This window comes from Schistosoma haematobium, chromosome 1 (assembly GCF_000699445.3).
Source record: "Schistosoma haematobium chromosome 1, whole genome shotgun sequence".
In the NCBI taxonomy this organism is placed as follows: domain Eukaryota; kingdom Metazoa; phylum Platyhelminthes; class Trematoda; order Strigeidida; family Schistosomatidae; genus Schistosoma; species Schistosoma haematobium.
The window spans coordinates 64632081-64651229 of NC_067196.1; the positions used below are offsets into that span (position 1 = coordinate 64632081).

At 33.7% G+C, this 19149-nt stretch overlaps 1 protein-coding gene across 1 annotated transcript; it reads left to right on the top strand.

Moving 5' to 3' along the window:
* Window positions 1-1294: 1294 nt before the first annotated feature.
* MS3_00001862 (uncharacterized protein) lies at window positions 1295-5211 on the top strand (the record flags this gene model as incomplete). Its single annotated transcript, XM_051209368.1, has 8 exons — window positions 1295-1562; window positions 1601-1659; window positions 1693-1778; window positions 1815-1986; window positions 2020-2147; window positions 2201-2331; window positions 2371-2490; window positions 4776-5211. 8 exons carry the CDS (start codon window positions 1295-1297, stop codon window positions 4820-4822), a joined length of 1011 nt encoding a protein of 336 aa, XP_051074820.1. The 3' UTR covers window positions 4823-5211.
* Window positions 5212-19149: the final 13938 nt, after the last annotated feature.

A 19149-nucleotide genomic window follows, 5' to 3' on the forward strand; every position in this document is an offset into this window, starting at 1 on the left:
TCGTTTATGACATACTTTAATTCTGTGTTGTTTCAGGACTCCTAGAAGTCCTTCTGCTACACCATGACGGCATGGTGAGACTTCAGTGTCAATCCCTGGCATTTTGTTCAGGTTATTATTTGGCAGCAAAACGTGTGATTTCGTTGCATTTCTAACAATATTCATAAGAAATTGATTATATCGTAAGATGTTAGTTATATGCTTTTGTTATTTTTGTTTTTCCTCTTCAGATGTAATAATCTTGTTTGCACTTACAAAGTAATTCAGGGCTAGAGAGATTGTTACACCGTATGGATGTGCTGAATTGGAGTCAGTATAACGATTTCAATACGTTGGTTTTCGGTAGATGGCTAGATTTAGAGCTTCAGTTAGATTTTTTTCAAGTGGAGGGTCTAAAAACGGTAGCTCGAAATTTACATTTGCACTCTCGTACGTGGGTTTAATATGAGATAAATGTGTTCGTCAGTTTAGTAAAAGGTCTTAGGTGGGTCTTTTTTACGACAATAAAATATCATATGCATTCGCGGTTCAGTGTCATTGGCGAAAATATTTGATTATATATGTGACACAAATAAGTTGGCTGTAATCAGGACACGAGGGATCCTTTTGTTACTCGATTCACCTGCATATATAATGTTCCGTTAAAAGTAAATCAGGATAAAGTTAAAAACTGTTTTAAGGATTCCATGACTAGACTGATGCTTGAAAAACATCTGTCCGATAAAATATTGCCATCCTCTAGTAAAGTCTAAGCAGACAAACAGCAATACTCTGCAAATACAAGGTTTTCAAACCTTCATTCACATTTCTGATCATACAGTTTTGATCCGTTTCATGTAACAACTTCCTGTTCGTCGTCAGGCAACATATAGTAACGTTATCTCAGTTACTGTACATGTACGAGGTATTGTTGACACTAATCATATTATGCTAAGAATAAAAACTCTTCTCCTAGAATCATACATTTGTAACGTCTAACACTATAATGTTTGACGGTAAAACCATTGTAGCAGTTCTTACCTTATCACACAATTGGATATCCAGCTGGAAGAATAGACGATCCACTGGTATTAGACAGACACCCTATATACCTAAAGCTTCAACATTTTTCTCTGAAAAAAATAAAATATCATTTAATCAAACATTATAGGCAGCGAGATATATTTGCAACTCAATTTTTGATGTTTGTTCTCTTTCGATACATTTGTTTTTCTGAAGCACAGTTAACTAATCTACCGAACTACTTAAGGGTCAATTGTGAATAAACTTTCTTTTCTCGCGTTTAGCTGGTCATATGTCTATCGCATGGTTTGATAGCATAAGTCGTCAGCGTAATCCATGCAAGAGGCCTAGTGAAAACAATAATTTTTGTAACAAAAAACGGAAGAATTACAGGCATACACCTATATCTAAGAAATCTCAGATAATTCAGTCATCTGGCCCTAACAGTGTTACTCATAGTCCTTGCGTCGTGGCTCCATCTATCCAAAAATTACGTGAGAATATTTTGAATGCCTATGTAGTTAAAGAAACAGAAATGATAGCATTTTTCCATTTGCTGGGTATAATAATTTTCGTATTAATTTCCTTTAATCCAAAGACGATACCACAATTAAAAAGTTTCTTGCCTTCGACATGTGCTTCAAATATGCGGACAATGTAAGCTTATGGAAATTTCATCGAATATTTTAGTTTGCGATCGCCTATGTGTTCGCCTATTTTAAAAGATGTAATCTTTCAATTCAAGAATATAATCGAATGAACTTTTTTTGCTGTCTGTGAGTGTGACATCTTTTTTTTACATTCCGATCAAGGTATCTTGTGCATGATATAGAAGAAGATGATGGGGATCACAAATATGAAATTCTTCCATGGGCTCTTGGCTCATTTTGGCAACAGAAAATATCGAGCTTTTCTCGACAGAAAGAGGCTTTATGGGCTAGAATGGATTATCGAGCTGTGGTTAGCTATAGATGCTGCAAAGAAGTATGTTTGGTTTTGTTTTCTACTATGATGAAGCTAATGAGTATTTTTCCATCACATCCTGTATGGGGCCGAAACAGACTTCCACATCATGGAGGAGCTATTCGAGCTTATCTAAAGCCCACTGACTCGAATATTCCGCAGGGTCCGAAGTCTCTTCCAAGGTAAAAAAACACCAACAAACATGACAGATTTTATTACCATATTCGTTTTGTAGACTATGTGATGCCTGTAAACTGTTCTATGCAAGAGACACTGTTCCTAAATGTTTAATTGCAAGTGAAAACTTCCTTACCCCAGAAAATTCCCCAAACCTAAATGACTCAGCTTTCCATAGTCTATTTGAAGGTAAAAATTACAAATTTGCTAAAATCAGCAAAATTAAAGACGATTCGTTCAGCAGCTTTAGAAACGAAAATGGATCAAACATGAATACTGGGTTTCAATCATATAATTCATGCTGTAATGAAAGTTGGCTCTCTCAAGAAACGTACTGTTATGAGAGAAGTAAGAGTGTATTCAAATTTTAAAACAAATTGGTTTTCATCTTAACAACACAAAATCTTAATTATTTATGGTACTGAATGCATAGTATCTGTTAGAATACTATTTACATTTTAACAATGGTAAATATATTGATGGATGACATTCAGGTGGGACTTGCAATAACACCTGCTTGGTTTAAAAACTGTGAGTGATCAGTAACAGACCTAAGGACTTTACATAGCCAGATGTGTCTAAGTCATGATTCTTATAAATGTCATGTTTGGCGTTATGATGTGTAAACGGTTTGATAAAATAAGTGGTATGATTACGGTGGTCGGACAAATAGTTAGCTCACATTATCGACCGGTTTACCTAACCAGGTCAGTTCTTGGAAGAAAAGACTAGTAGTTAACTGAATGAGCATCATATATATAAAACACCCAAAAAATTGTATGAATGAGCTAGTTGTCACATAAAGACCAATTATTAAAGGAAATACTCAGAATTTTAAAGGAACTAGAAATTCTGTACTTGCGTTTGTCATAAAAATTACGATACTGTTTTCCCAGGACTTACAATGGCATAAAAACTGTAGTCAGTTTTAAGTCTGTACCGGAATGTACAGATGGAACATTGTGAAATAACAGAAAAACCTGTAATAGTGTTTTTAAAACCAATGTTTTTTAATTCCCAGGACTTATTTTAATGATAAACAGCAAGATAACTAACATATATGAAATAACTCTCAGTTTGCTTCCTTAAACCAATGGAACACAAATTTACCTTCGACTAATATGTACACTAGATGCCCTCCTAGTGTTCATTTTACAGGACTTCAACACAACTCGAATCAAGAAAAGGTGATTGGCCCGACTAGAAAGTGAGTATATTTCCACGTCGACAACTGACTTTAGTAATAATAAGGGTAGGACAATATTTAACACATCTAAGATTTGTCAGACTATCCATTAGTCTGACTGGGTAAACATCCAGTCATTATTTTCCTTACCCATACATCAATGTAACTTTTATTATTTATCATTTCTCTGGTTAATTACACTTTGTGAACATCGTTTACCGTCGTACTAAAGCCTTCAAGTATTGCGCTTAAGTTTAATCTCCAAATGGTACATTACTGAATACTGGGGTCACAAATATGTTACTTATATACTGATTTGTATTTGATTCGTAGTAAATGTACTCTGAATATGTTAAGCAATTCATGGATTTAAAAAGGTTGGTAAACAAGTATGTTTTGAGTAAAAGTTGTTGCTATCACTTAATTCACTCTTGGATTGGTAAATCATTTTGTTCTCCAGATTGTACCCTAGTAAGCGTCCCAAGTTTTAGGTTTCTTTAAATTAGCGAAATTTACTCACTTATGCCTGTTACTTCCAATGGAGCATAGGCCGCCGACCAACATTCTCCAGTCCACTCTATCCTGGGTCTTCCTTTCTAGTTCTATCCAATTCTTGTTCATTATTCGCATATCTATCTCCATTTACCGGCGTAATGTGCTTTTGGTCTTCTTCTTTTCCTTTGGCCTTGAGGATTCTTGGTGAGGGCTTGCCCTGTGTGTCCTATTCACTTCCAATGCTCCTTCCCGATTTCTTTCTCCTCTAGAATCTGGTTTGTTCTCCCCCACAGTAGGTTGTTGCTGACGGTGTCTGGCCAACGGAACTGTTGATAAACACCTGTATCTTCTGGATGATGGCTTTCGTAGTTCTTCAGGTTTCCACTCTATATAGTAGTACTGTCTTGACATTTGTATTGAGAATTCTGAATTTGGTGTTGGTTGACAGTTGTCTTGAGTTCCAGATATTCTTCAGTTGTAGATATGCTGCTCTTGCTTTGCCGATCCGCGCCTTCATATCTGCATCAGATCCACCATGTTCATCAATAATTCTGCCGAGATATATAAGGGTTTGTAGATCTGCAAAAGCCTCTCCGTCAAGTATGAAGCAAAATTTCCAATTATATGAACCCAAATGAGTTTTCACAACTCACTGGTGTTTACTAATGAGAGTAAAAAAATCCGTGAAAAATTTCTCATCAGGATGTTCAGGAAACAGATATTCATAAAGTAAAAAATACGTCACCTCACAGAAAGCTCAGGGTTGTGTTATTACAAGATATTACTGAGACTTACTACTACCAACAATTATTTAATTTTCATTTCAGATATTTTATTAAAAATGTCGAAACATTTATATCATAAAGTTTTTTATTCTATGACGTGTTCTGGATTTGGAATGAATGTTATTCCTTATTGAGTGAATAATAATAACTTTTAAAATCCTTTTTAGCCATTTCTGGTATTGAAAACGAATATTGCCTTATAGATGAAGAATAAAAGGAAGAAAACTGATGAAACACATAATTCGCAGTTTTAAAAACTTATAGTCGCGCTGTAAATAATTTTTATACGTCATATACTGTAACATGTTAAGTACATAATTCGCAAATTTTAGAATTAAAAGTTTTACACAAGCTATTACGTTTTCTACAAAATCAAACAAAAAGGAACACAAAACGTCCATCTTTAGAATACAGAAAACTGCTCTGAACAGAATAGCGAAGGTTATCTTTTTTTGATATTGAACTATGCTTAAAACATCGAGACACCTCTCGGTTAATCGAAGTCCGCCTTGTAAACACAAGCCAGTTTGTTTTGCGTTTCTTTGGATTGAAATAGACTGAGTTTGCTCTCTCCTCAGACCAAATATACAATTTGGGTATCTCTATCATTTTTAAATCAAGAGCAAATTATTAATTATGACGTTGTAGCAAACAATTAAGCGCATTTAATCCAAATTGCTCTGAAAAATGAACTATCAGAGCAACATTCAGGAATGAATCCTTGGTGAATGATCAAGTTAAGAATATTTATTTCAGATGCCTATGGTCCAAGTGACTTTTTTCACTTTAAGTATAATTTATGTCTAAAACCAGATAATTATGGTCTGTATAGTGCAAACATAGGTATCAAAATCCTTAACTTAAGCTTGGGGATGTAGCAGTAGTTTTTGACTTTGACGGTATTTTTGGTTATTCGATTAGAAATGGCGGAAGTTCGCACCACGAATATCACGCCACTCTAAAACGCTCATGATAGCAAATAGTTTTGTCACGATAGTTAGTCTTGTCAGAAACTCAATTTCGGAAAACGGTGAGACGAAAGTACTATCTCAGATATTTATAATATAACTGAGTAGCTAAACATTAGTGCATTAAAATAAGTTATATTCATTGCTTCTCAAAACATTAGTCTCGATCAAGAATGTTTCCGACTGTGGAATAAGTCTTTCATTATACGTTTACTAATAAGTATATGTAGCAAACGTTATATTTCCTGACGTGTATTATAATGCTTTTTAAAATGATGCTACCGAATTTTCAAAAAGTCACTTTACTTGTTCATCAGAAAGGGAACCACATTAGACGAAAACTGCTGAACAGGTACAAACGCTTAGGAGTTTTAAAGGTAGTAAAACTATAATCTATTCAAAAACTTAGATCGGAAAGTTTAATAAATGTTGTGTGTAGACCCTGTTTGGTATGAACATAATGGCTGATTACTTGACTTCAAGTGGTATTATGGTACAATAATACATGATATAACCATCACTGGTGGTTCTCAAAGATTAAGATGCACAGCATCGTAAGGTTTTCGTTAAATTTAGAGAAGGGCTTAGTTAACTACGAATAATATTCAAAAATGCCTTCCAAACCTTCTACATTGGCGGAAAAATGAATCGAGGCTAGAGAAAAAGGCTATTTTATAGGAACTCAGGAATTAGTCTCATTGCTGGTGACATTCGCTACTTTCGAATTTGTAATGTAAAAACTGTACGGTGAGTAAACGTTTACGAAATATTTGGATGTTTAAACTATTAGTTTTGTAAAACCATTTTAAATAGTAGCCAACACAGGATTGTAACACGATCTGACAAAAATGAGTTACCTCAATAATTTTGCTTCGCATTAATCTACATAGAAATCTTTTCTGTAACACAAAGAAAATATAGTAATGTCCTATATTTGACCACATATAATCAATAATTAATAACTTGTGGTCTAAATCAATATGATTTAAGGACTTTTCATATCGACAAATAAACAAGTTGGGGATAATCTGAGAATAAATTGTTTTACAACTTGTTCAATGAATAAAAGTGTATCGTGTATAAATAGTGAACTTTAACTTCTATCACTCGATTAAAATTTTATTCTTTTAGTTAATCCAAAAGTTATTTTTGATTGATATGAATTTCATTATTTAAAATTTAACATTAGATAATATTTTGTGATTACAATTGATAAAGATCGAAAAGAATGGGAAACAAATACTTTTGAAAAGTCCATTCATTGGATAATCTTAAAAGAAAAATCCCTAAAAAATTAAATTCGTACATTTCGGATATAATCACTTAAAACAAAATATAACACGCAACAAGTTTGTAAAGATTAAATTAAAAAGAACAGTTACAATAAACATTCATCAGCAGAAACTTGTATCTGATTCATTTAGTAAATGAGATAATCAATATAAGAGATATTATGGAAACAAAGACTTTTTATGAAGCTTTAAGATTCTCTATTTTATTCAATTATAATACTATTGATAATAATAATAATAGTAATGATCAGATTCATAATAAAACACAAATATACTTGCAATAAAATACATGGATATATCACTTGCATGGAGGGAAAGAGTTCAGAAACGACATCAAAGTAAGCAAGAAAGTAATATTAATGAACGGAAAATATAATTTTTTTGTTTCAAGAAAAAGAGTTAAATCGAAATAAGCATCTAGAATAAGTTGATAAAAACAATAGAGGCAAGTATTTATCAAGCAACATACATATATATTTTTATATATCATCCTGAATGAATGCACAATAAATTGAAACAATCATTTTCATTTCATAAAAAATTGCATAAATGTTTAATATTTTCATTTTATTCTTCTTACTCTTTATATCTTCCTTTGAACTAAACAAAATATGATTGGAACCGAGATTTAGTACAAACACGACATCGACTTATTTCACGTAGTACTTTAGTTTCATCTGGTAAATGATCTGTAATATATTGACCGACTGGTTTTTGAAATTCTGTATTATTACTAACATGACGTAGATAATAAGCTTTTGCATCTGACCAATAATTGCACAAACTCATACCATTATTACATTCTAATAATGGAGAATAACTGAAATATTCAAGACAGCTGCCAGGCGATGAAAGTTGTTGACCACCACCAGTACTTCCAACACTATGCTATTAAAAAAAAGAATATTTAAAACGACATATTTATTATGTATTCATAAAATCATTTTTTTAATCCTCAGTTCCAATACCATGGTTTTGAGGGATAAATCATTTAAGAGTTGTTTGTTTTACATACTGGACATAATGCATCTTAGTTAGACTTTGTTTCCTATGTGTCCATGAACAAAACCTTTTCCATTCATTATACTTTGTGATGATAGATTGGTTTTTTAGCTTTGTTCTCTATAAGTTATACGTTTAACTACCGAATTATTAAGTGTTTTTAGCTTTCTTACTGGAAGGACTTTGAAGACCGTTGGTATTAATAGATAATTTATGACTCTAATAACTAACAGCTATAAGACTAAGTCATATATTCTTCTTAAGTAAAGTGGTAATTCATTCATAAACATCACTGGTTGTTTTTCAAATAAAACTTTATTTCTGAATATTACTAATGATTATAAAGACCGACTAAACGACAATGATCTCGCGTAATAAAAATTATGAGACAGAGAAAAGAAACGAAATATGAACTAATGTCCGGAAGAAAATATCTATACCAATTATTTTAAATATATGGCGATAGTTGGTACTAAAACTTTACAAACATTTGAACAAAGTGAAAAGGATGAATAATTTATGGAGCATTACATCTGTCTCTCTGGATGAAAATATAATGAAGGTAGATTTAAAAGTTCAAACCACCGTAGAAACTTGATACATACTGAATTCTGTCAGACCATTACTCTTAATTGTAGAGAAACACCAATATGACTTGTTACAAAATAGTAATAAAAATATAGATGAACAAAACGCTTTTCTATGATATCTCTTCATATAAAAAAATGATTAGGTGGCACTGTGATCACATTTGTATTTTCTACTTCGCCCAAGGTTTTAAAAAATTATTTACGTACATGTGGGTGGCTTAGAAGTGTGTTCGATATTGTTTACCTAGCATAGATTTAATAAGCTATACTTTACAGTGTTAAAATTGTTCAACCGAAAAAGTATATAGATTTATAATCTCACCATTACAAAGCTATATCCATCCCAAAGTCTTGCCCAGCCTTCTGGACAGTTAACTTCTTGAAGTTGATTTGCTTGTGCATGAAAAGCATAAGGTTGTGTTGGTGCTTCACAGACAACACAACGAGCAACTCTTCGAGTAACTTCGCTTACATCTAGTGGCATCATTGGAAGAGGTTCTGTGGTAGCTAACCAGTAAGAGCGATCAGCTCGAACACCAAGTTGACAAGATCCATCGCGAAGGCATTGGAAAAATGGCATTATACTGAACATACTTAAACATGAACTATGAGAACCTGAAAAAAGATAAACATTCGCAATTATTCGTATTAGCTGGTAAGTAAATAAAAATAGGAAAAAATTCTACTTCCCAATATACTAAGAATACGAAAGTTATTTTTTTGTTCTGAATATATAAAAAGTTATCAGAATCTAATACATGAGTTGTAAGTGATTATCAAAACAAACAGGTATGATAGCAATAAAAACCTTGGTGAACCATTTTAGATAAATGTACCATACCGTATATTTCGTTTTCGTGGAATTTTGTCTACAGATTTTAATTAAATTGTCTAGTTGTTTATTAACAGTGTAAAAATAACATGTAGTAATGAACAGTGGGCAAGTTGGCTTAAATAGATTTGTATTAAGTTGTAAGTTGAGCTGTAACATATAAATTTAAAAATGACTTTACCATAGATTTTATATTATACCTACACAAAACCCTTTTTTCCCTTACTCTCTGAGCAAAACTGTTATAAATGATCATTGTCGATTATTTCAATCACCGACATCTAGCAGTGAATGACAATGATATCTTATTTAATCGATTACTGACCTTTAGTTGTAATACATTCTAGCTTTTTGGTAAAACACATATGTTGCTTTTTAAGATATTTCAGTCAGTCGAATATACATTGTACTATTCAAGTAGCGAGGATCTTTCCCCAGAAGTATTTGTTGAACATTGTTGCAAAAACAAAAACATCTCAGAACATAAAGAAATGTTTTGGGATATAAAATTATTTTCATCTCACTATCTAAAATTTATACAAAAGAACAAAACAGTTTGTAGATTCAAAGGCTAATAAATAGTTAATACATACCTAAATCCATGGTTACTAATTCACCATTTCCATTAGCCATTACAAAACTATATCCGTCTGATATTTTTTGTGAACCTGGAGGACATACAGGTTCAGTGTCAGGATTTTGGAAATGCCTTGTGAACAAGTAGGTGCTCTGTAATGCTTGACCAGGAGGACCGCTGAATCCTTCAGGTCCGGGGGGTCCAACATCTCCAGGCACACCTCTTGGACCAATATCACCAGGAGTACCTTTTAACCCTGGATCTCCTTTCGGCCCTGGTTCTCCAGGTTCTCTACCAGTGGGACCGGGCAATCCCATTTCTCCTTTAGCTCCTTTTAATCCCCGTAGTGCCGGCTCCCCAATCATACCCTTTTGCCCAGGTGCTCCTGGTTCACCTTTGTCTCCTTTGACTCCAGGAAGACCAATAGCATCTTCTCCAGGCATTCCAGGTGCACCTATTGGTCCAGGATCACCAACATCTCCAACTTCACCTTTCATTCCAACTGTTCCTGGCCAACCAGTATCTCCTTTATCACCTCTAGGGCCCAATAACCCTGGTCTTCCGTCGTCACCTGGCAATCCAACATCCCCTGGGGGACCTGGATCTCCAATAGGACCTCTTGGGCCAATATCTCCCGGCATCCCCACTTCACCTTTTTCACCTTTAATTCCAGGATAACCTCTTTGACCCTTAGCACCAGGTAGGGCCATATCACCTGGATCTCCCGCCTCACCCTGTTCACCTTTTGGACCTAATTTATGACCATAAAGAAGGAAACAAGGAAGTTTATGAGCCACAGATTGTGAGCATTCAAAAATGTACATCAAGAATATTGGAATCTGAGTTCATTCGCCACGAATCCCTTAAGACAAATATTTATATATAAACATTTAGTAAATATCTAACGTTAGTAAAAGGATATCACTATCGTCAGTTATCATTAACTGCACAAAATAAGAAATCAACTTCTGCAATGAGGGAAGAAGTTTGTTGCATTTAAACAAAGACAATCTAATTAAATACAACCTGGATTAAATAGAAGATGTCATATTTGAACGAGGACCAAATAGTCATAACGGGAAATCGATGGAGTAACTTGTGGTAAGGTGAATACAAATGAGTTCCTAGTCAGTAACTTTTATCGTAGTAATAATTCTTGATTTAGACAGAATCCTCACATAGTTCAAATTAGTAGTTATGAAATTTGAAGCGGAATATAGAAGTGTAAAACCTTGATGAAACATTTAGGTAACAGATCTTACCCTTGTCCCAGCTGTTAAACTTTGTATGCTTTTATTTCCTCTTCAAATTCAGTCCTGCTCTTATGGTTTACAAAGCTAATTTAGTTAAGTAATCATCTATTAAGAAGGATAAATTGAAACTAAGCATATTTACATTATTATTGTAGACTACTCATGAATAGTATTAAAAATAGGATAACTATTTTCTTGGATGATATTAACAAGTGTCTATTACCGTATTTCAAATACACCAACGTATGAACAGTGTTATTCATATTTATTGAAGAACAATTCTTTCCTAAGAACTTGGTGCAATAAGATCATACATTGATGGAATATATAATGGTGTTGATCTACAATGATTAATTTTCCTAACATATGAAAAGATTTGATTATTGGTGATTACATTTTATTTACATTCAATTAACTTATTGTGTTTAGGTAAAAAAATGTATAAGAAATCAGTGAATTTTTTCTTTACTTGCCAGTAAGTCCACGAAGTCCAGGATCACCTCGTTGACCTTTAGAACCAGGAATACCTCTTCCAGGTGGACCAGGATCACCAGTTTTGCCCACTTTACCCGGTAGCCCTAATAACATCAGAATTGAAGAAATAATAGTAACGGAAATATCAGATTTCATGTTAACTAGGATATAATAAATACAATCTGAAAACTATTCATATTTTTAACTTACGAGAACTGAAATTCCTCCCCTACTGCAGGATTTGACTGTGATTATTTTTACAATGATAAGACCTTAGAGACCTTATTACCATTAGTAAGAAGTTTTTCTACGTAGGAATAGGGTTTGTAATAGTATACGAATGAGTATTATTCCTCAAAAGAATACAACTGCCTCATAGTGAACTTGATAATATATTCTATGTTCCCATACACAAATATTACGAGGAAGTCAATGTAGTTAAACCTTTAATCATAACAGTATTTTTAAAATACTTTCAATGAATTTCCCCCTTAAACCAATATTTATTGGGCCCCATTGAGTCAAATTAGAAATGAATTCAATAAAAATTCGCGATTGATTCCCACGCATGACTAAATGATTGTAAAATTACGAAACTTGATAGAATTTTATGCTTCGCTTTATAAACTTGAATTCTTTAGCTTGTATGATATGTTTATCTACATTGCAATCATTTAGTTTCTATATTCTTACTATCGAAGAATGATCATGTTCTTACAAGGGTTTCAACAGAATATTAAAAAGTATTATAAATTACTCTGAAATACTATATATTATTATGATTACCTGTTAAACCTTTTTCACCCGGTGGCCCTCTAGGACCTTGTGGGCCAGGATCTCCAATAGGACTTTCCTCAGCTGGTAAACACTGACCAGGAGCTCCAGGGAAACCCTTGGGTCCGGGTTGTCCTCTTGGTCCAGGATCACCCATAGGTCCAATATCACCGGATTCACCTTTATCTCCCTTTCTACCTGGGTATCCATCGAGTCCAGTGATACCTGGTTCACCCTTATCTCCAAATACTCCCATCTGACCTTTGTCACCCACTCTACCTGGCAAACCTCGTAAGCCTTTTGGTCCAGCATCACCTAAATTGTGGTGAGAAGAATGAATATAATAATGGTAATCATAAAATTATATTGTGGCAAAAATTTCAAGTAGAGATGGATGCACAAACGCCAAAACAGACTGATCATTTTCAGTCTCAAACATCAATGGGAAGATCGAAACAGCCAATATATGAATTAAAATTGTGTTGAGAAAAAAATTATAAGTACATGGTACATGGTCACAGATTTTATCTGACCTGGAAATCCTCTGTCCCCTTTAGGTCCTGGAAGTCCAGGAATACCTCGTTCTCCCATATCACCAGGTTCCCCATCACGGCCAACTATTGTTTCTCCCGGTTCACCACGTTCCCCTTTGATACCTTTCTGACCCTTCCCCCCTGGAAAACCTTTAGGACCTGGCAAGCCAGGTTGGCCTTCCTGACCGGGTTTTCCCGGACGACCTTGCAAACCTGGCACGCCTGGATCTCCCACTATCCCCTGAAAGTAGAAGTTACAAAAGCAGTTAAGATAGAGCAAAGTAACTAATATCTTGAAAAAAGCAAGCGCAGACATTGGTCAGGTGAACAACTGGAGAAGTAGGAATGATATCTACGTACCTTTGGCCCAATTAAACCTATTACTCCAGGGGAACCTTTAGGTCCAGGTAATCCAGGGTCTCCAGGCATCCCTGGTAGACCTTTCTCGCCGATATCTCCGACATCACCAACATCTCCAACTACTGCTTGACCATTGGTTCCTGCATCACCTGGAGGTCCACGTAAACCAGGTTTTCCAGTAGAACCTTTTTCTCCAACATCACCTTGGGGACCTCGTTCTCCCGTATCACCTTTTTCACCAAATGATTCTGCACCAGGAAGACCAGATTCACCTTTTGGACCCGGTTGACCTTCATCACCAGGACTACCTACATTCATAAAATGATGAAATATAATTTATTAGATTGCTTGTTAAATAGGCTTAGCTTTGTATGTGGACAAAAATCTGTAACATTAATCTCATTTTTGTAGGCATTTAGTCAGTAATCAAATGATTATGATCACCAACCTCCTAAAGAATAGGTGGAGGTATCATATTTGAGGTCAAAAAAATGTCCAGGAAACGAGTTTAGTTAAAATGATGGTGATAGATCTCGATATTTCTGAAATAATACACAAATTTACGTATAAGAGTTTTACGCTCAACTAAAAGACTCCGTACGAATCGGACACTGGAAAATATCGATACCTATAATGTTTTTTTCCACTCGTAAATATAGATGATACAAATGAAGTATTATGAACTGAAAAACTCATGAAGACAAGTGGTTACTTTAAATAGTTAGAACTAAGTGATTAATAATTAAGTGATCTGTCTGATACAACTATCTTAGCTTAAATCTAAGGCGAAATGATAGATCTAACTGTTCGCTGTTTCACAGGAATCTGTATCTAGGTATAGGTGACAAATGAATATTTAATGACGATATTGACCATGTGTGTCTTTAAGGAAAGTAACCTAGGTTACTACAAAAAATCGTATTTGTCTATTCGTGTTAACAGGATATACTTTAAAAAACTCTCAGCACCACACTGTTGATAAATAAGATAAAAGTTTCTACACTTAAGCTTTTAATTCGTTCCGTTACTTGATTATTAGAATATTTCCATTAAATAATCCATCCTGTTTTTAGATTAACAAGCTCAAACTCTCAATCACTTTTTCCAAGTAAAGTTGGTTAAGAATGCGTACAAAGTGTTATGTTTTTGCGAAGTAATTAATCTTTATGTTCTCTTGCTAGACGTTGCTTTCTGACATTCTTGCTGTTCAGAGTCCTGAGAAAGCCAGTCGTACTTCTTATTCATTTGCGTTATTCAATAGTATTCATTTTACCATATAAATCCATTCCGTTGCATCATATTTGCAAAGTTTAAAAATTATAAGTTACTTATAAAAATTATCAATCTCCTTATCAAATACAAAGATAACGCCTCAATGTACTACCTGGTGGTCCTTCGAATCCTTTTGGTCCAGGTGTTCCTTCAAAGCCTTTAGGACCAGTAGTTCCAGGACGGCCAGGAGGACCTGGATCGCCCGAAGGACCATCTGGTCCAGGTAAGCCTGGTTCACCCCTCAAACCTTTTTCACCTGCAAAGAAGGAAATGTAAAAGTAAGATTCAATAATTTTAAGTGATTTGAGGAGGAATAATCATTAACTGTGTTTAACTTCAAATTTAAACTATGGATTAACATACTTTTCAAATTTCAATAAATAATTTTTAAAGAAAAAAGTACTTTAACATGTACATCCAACCGCCTACAGTTTTAGGGTGATATGCGATAAACTGAGTATAGTTTAAAAATAAATGCACTAGTTCAGAAATAATGACGGTTAACTTACCTGTCCGTCCTATTGGACCTGATGGTCCTCTCTCTCCTTTCGCACCTCTTAGTCCAGGTTCGCCTTTTTGACCTTCTGGACCTTCTGGACCAGGAAGTCCAGGTTCTCCTTTGTCCGCTTCTCCGAGACATCTGCCTTTATCTCCAGGTATACCAGGACGTCCAGGCAAACCTAAAATATAATATAGGAGGTATAATTAATTCTGTAGTAAGATAATATTACTAACAAGTTATATTTTACCAGAAATTCCCTTGATATGCTGCTGTACTTAGACTTAAGTTACTCCTTACTAGTATCAAAATTTTTAAAAGTGGTAAGTTAGTCAAAGTAAAATATGTGTCAACTCATGCACTGCCTCAAAGTTGTTCAATTTTCACTTTCGGAAGTAACAATCAAAAACAGGCGTTAGATTACAATGAACCATACTTCATAATTCAGGTTCAAATCAATTCCAGTAGCTGAACCAGTATCAAAAGACAGATCTATTACTTATAAATGAAATGTTTCTTAAACATAACTTACATATTTCATATTCCTTTATTAAACATCAGTATTTAAAGTTTCTTGATTCCACTTTTTAGAATTTTACCTTTGACCTCACTAACAAACGTAATACTTATTAAAATGGATACCGTTTAAATAAAAACGGCACACATAACTATTTAATCACGTTTATCTGTTGATTAAACACACCTGGTTCTCCACTATCTCCTGGATCACCCATAATTCCCTTAATACCAGCTCCACCACTTGGACCAGGATCACCTTGAAGTCCCGGTAGACCAAAATCTCCACGTTCTCCTGCTAATCCAGGTTTTCCATCTAATCCTATTGATCATAATAATGATATTAATAATAATAAATAAATAAATAAGCAAATGTATTTTATGTTAACTCATTAAAAACAACTCAAAATTAATAACTTATTTTAAAAGTGCATGCAATTACTTGAATAACGGCGTTAAAACATAATATTTCTCTTAAAACATGGGCTATTTCACAAAAGTGCAATAAAATGATTGGATAATAATACTCTTAACTACAACGTAATTTTTACCTGGATCTCCTGAATCACCAATCACACCAGGGTCTCCTTGTGAACCTCTAGGACCTGGTATACCTGGCCGCCCGGGTTCACCACGTTCTCCAGGGATTCCAGTTCCAGGTTGACCAGGCAATCCTTTTTCTCCTTTTGGACCTGTGGAAGTTATTAAAATTATTGTTTGTATAGAAACTTTGTCCTGTAGCATTCAAAAATAGATCAATTATTCAACATATGAGCAATGTATAAAATATGTTTTTCACCTTTCAATGATAAATTGATTCATATAGAAGTGTTGGTGATGATATCCAAACCATTATTCATCTTCTTCTCAACATTTAATCATATAAAGAATTTAATCTGAATATCTCCAACTTTAAATAAAACATCACACCCATTCACTCTTAAAATTTCCAGAACTTTTTTGATTAAAATGATATACCTTTCAAAATCAGTTATTTTACAGTTCCTTAAGTCTCACCTGGGTAACCACGATCTCCTACAGGACCAATATCACCTACATCTCCTTTCACCCCAGTAACACCAGCGAACCCTGGTTCTCCTGGGCTACCCTGTTCACCAGGATCACCTAAAAGATGAAACTAGAGTCGTGAGTTCAAGTTAAATTATTTAAAAAATTAACATTTTATAAAGAAACAGTAACTCTTTTACCAATTAGGAGGTCAGTAAAAGGTAAACTAATATGTATAGTGAAACAATACTATATGATTAATACAACTTTAGTAATTTTAGTAGTTAGTATGTAGAAAATGGTTCAACAATATTTGACTTTGATTACGCATCGCAAAATAAAGCCACTACAATAACCAGTTAGTAGTGAGTTTTTTCAAAGTAGAATTCATAATATTGATTACCACATACACCTTTGTTTTTATTATCATCTGTGTGAGAAGCTACAGATCATTAATTTGGACAATAAATGTATCTTCATTAATGTTTAAGAAGTTGGACAGATGTCCTATCCGCTACACAATAGTTGTGGTTGGGATAATATTACAGAAGGATGATAAGATTTATTTTTGTTTATTGAAATATTTCTTCTATATGAGATAACATACTATTGACGTAGCTGTTCGAGATTAAATTTATCTTACCTGCTTCACCGACAATTCCTTTTATTCCAGCTGGTCCAGGTATTCCTGGGAGTCCTTTTATACCTCTAATCCCACTATCTCCAGGTTGACCAGGTGGACCTTCATCACCTGGTTTTCCTTTATCTCCTCTTGGTCCAGGTTCACCTTTGGGTCCACGATCACCTTTTTCAACTAAACAAGAAAGAAGTAGATATTAAAAAACAAATGAATGGGTTTGATGGACTTAGAAAAGAAAGTAGTACATAAAAAAAGTTTTGTTTAAAAAAACAATTAACTCTGTCGTTTTGGCTAATAGCTTGATCAACTAAAATAAAAATGATATATGAAAATGTATTCACATCTTAAGAGAGATTATAGATGTATAATTGTATAATACTGAAAATATGTAAACAAATAAATAAATATATTTGTAATATGCCAATGAGTAGAAAAATTATATTTTCTGACATTTCGTGACTCAGTGTAAGCTACTTCTTCAGGGAATTTATTCTCTTACACTCCGCTTACACTGAGTCACGAAACGTCGGAAAATCTCATTTTTCTACTCATTGGGATATTACAAATATATTATTTTTATTTATAACAATCTGCTCAACGATCAATTTATTAAAAATGATCAAATCAAACTTTGGTAATGATACCTACAAACTCACTGAAAATATGTGCTCATACAGTAAATTATTGCGTTGTTAAATTGCTAAATACTACTTATTTCAGTTTATTTAAATATGATTGCTAACTTAACTGTAAATAAATCATGTAAAAATAGGTGTCTTTTTAAAATCATTTTTATTTATTTTACAAGTCAAATAAATCCTTATCATCAGTCTTTAGCTTTGCGCATGATGTTTTGTTCTCTTGTGTTCAAATTGATGTGTAAATTCAGCCTAGGGTTGTTAAAAGCAGCTAGGGAGTCGAATCGAGCGTTCATTTAGCAAGAATTATCAGTCTATATATTGTTAGATAGTTTATATATTCGTCAACATCTAGTCCGATATGAAAATGAATGTTTTGCAGCTCGGATCGTACAATTAAGTTAAGTCATTGAACACTAACTTGCTCGAAAAATACTACATCTCTCACATTGTATGCGTATACAGGCCATCTTGATCTACTGTATTCAAATTTGAAAATAACCAGTGAAGGGGGTAATTGTATCGTACTAGTTTAGAAATTAGACTTTCGTATATTCAATTATTAGATACGAAACTAAGCTAGTGCTATTGATTTCACGAAAATTCAGATTATCAATAAAAGCATTTCATATTTTATTCAATTACCCATTTAAGTTTATTTGTCACTTAAAATATTGATCTGATAAAATTTATGAAGTTTTGGTACTTTTCTTTCTCTAACTTCTCATTAAAAAGAGAAAAATGTTTAAGTTTTATTCAGTTGTTAGAAAATAGATTTTATGTTCCATAAAGTCTTTAGAATCTTTATTCACTAAAAGAACTGTTAATGAACATACCAGTTAGATTACGACTTTGAATAACATTCACAGTACAATTTCCAGGTTCTCCAGAATCGCCTAATTCACCTTTCAATCCAGGACGTCCAGGTTGACCTTTTTCACCTTTATCACCGAATCTAACATCAGCTGTCGCACCTTTGTAACCTTTTTCGCCTAGTATACCTTTAGGACCTTTCTGTCCAGGTAAACCTCGTAAACCAGGGTCACCCTGAAGAGGAAAAAACAGTTCACATTTAGATAGTATTAACAAACAAATTAATTATCACCTTTTAATATCCGACAACATTATAAATATGAGCTACATCTATTCTATATAAATCAACAGAAAATAGATTTATTGAAATATGCACTAAAAATCCTACAGGTAGTCAATAATGCATATAACGGAGTAATTTTTACAAGTACCAACCTGTGGTCCTTCTAATCCACGTTCTCCTTTTTCCCCTGGAGAGCCTATAATACCCTTGATCCCTT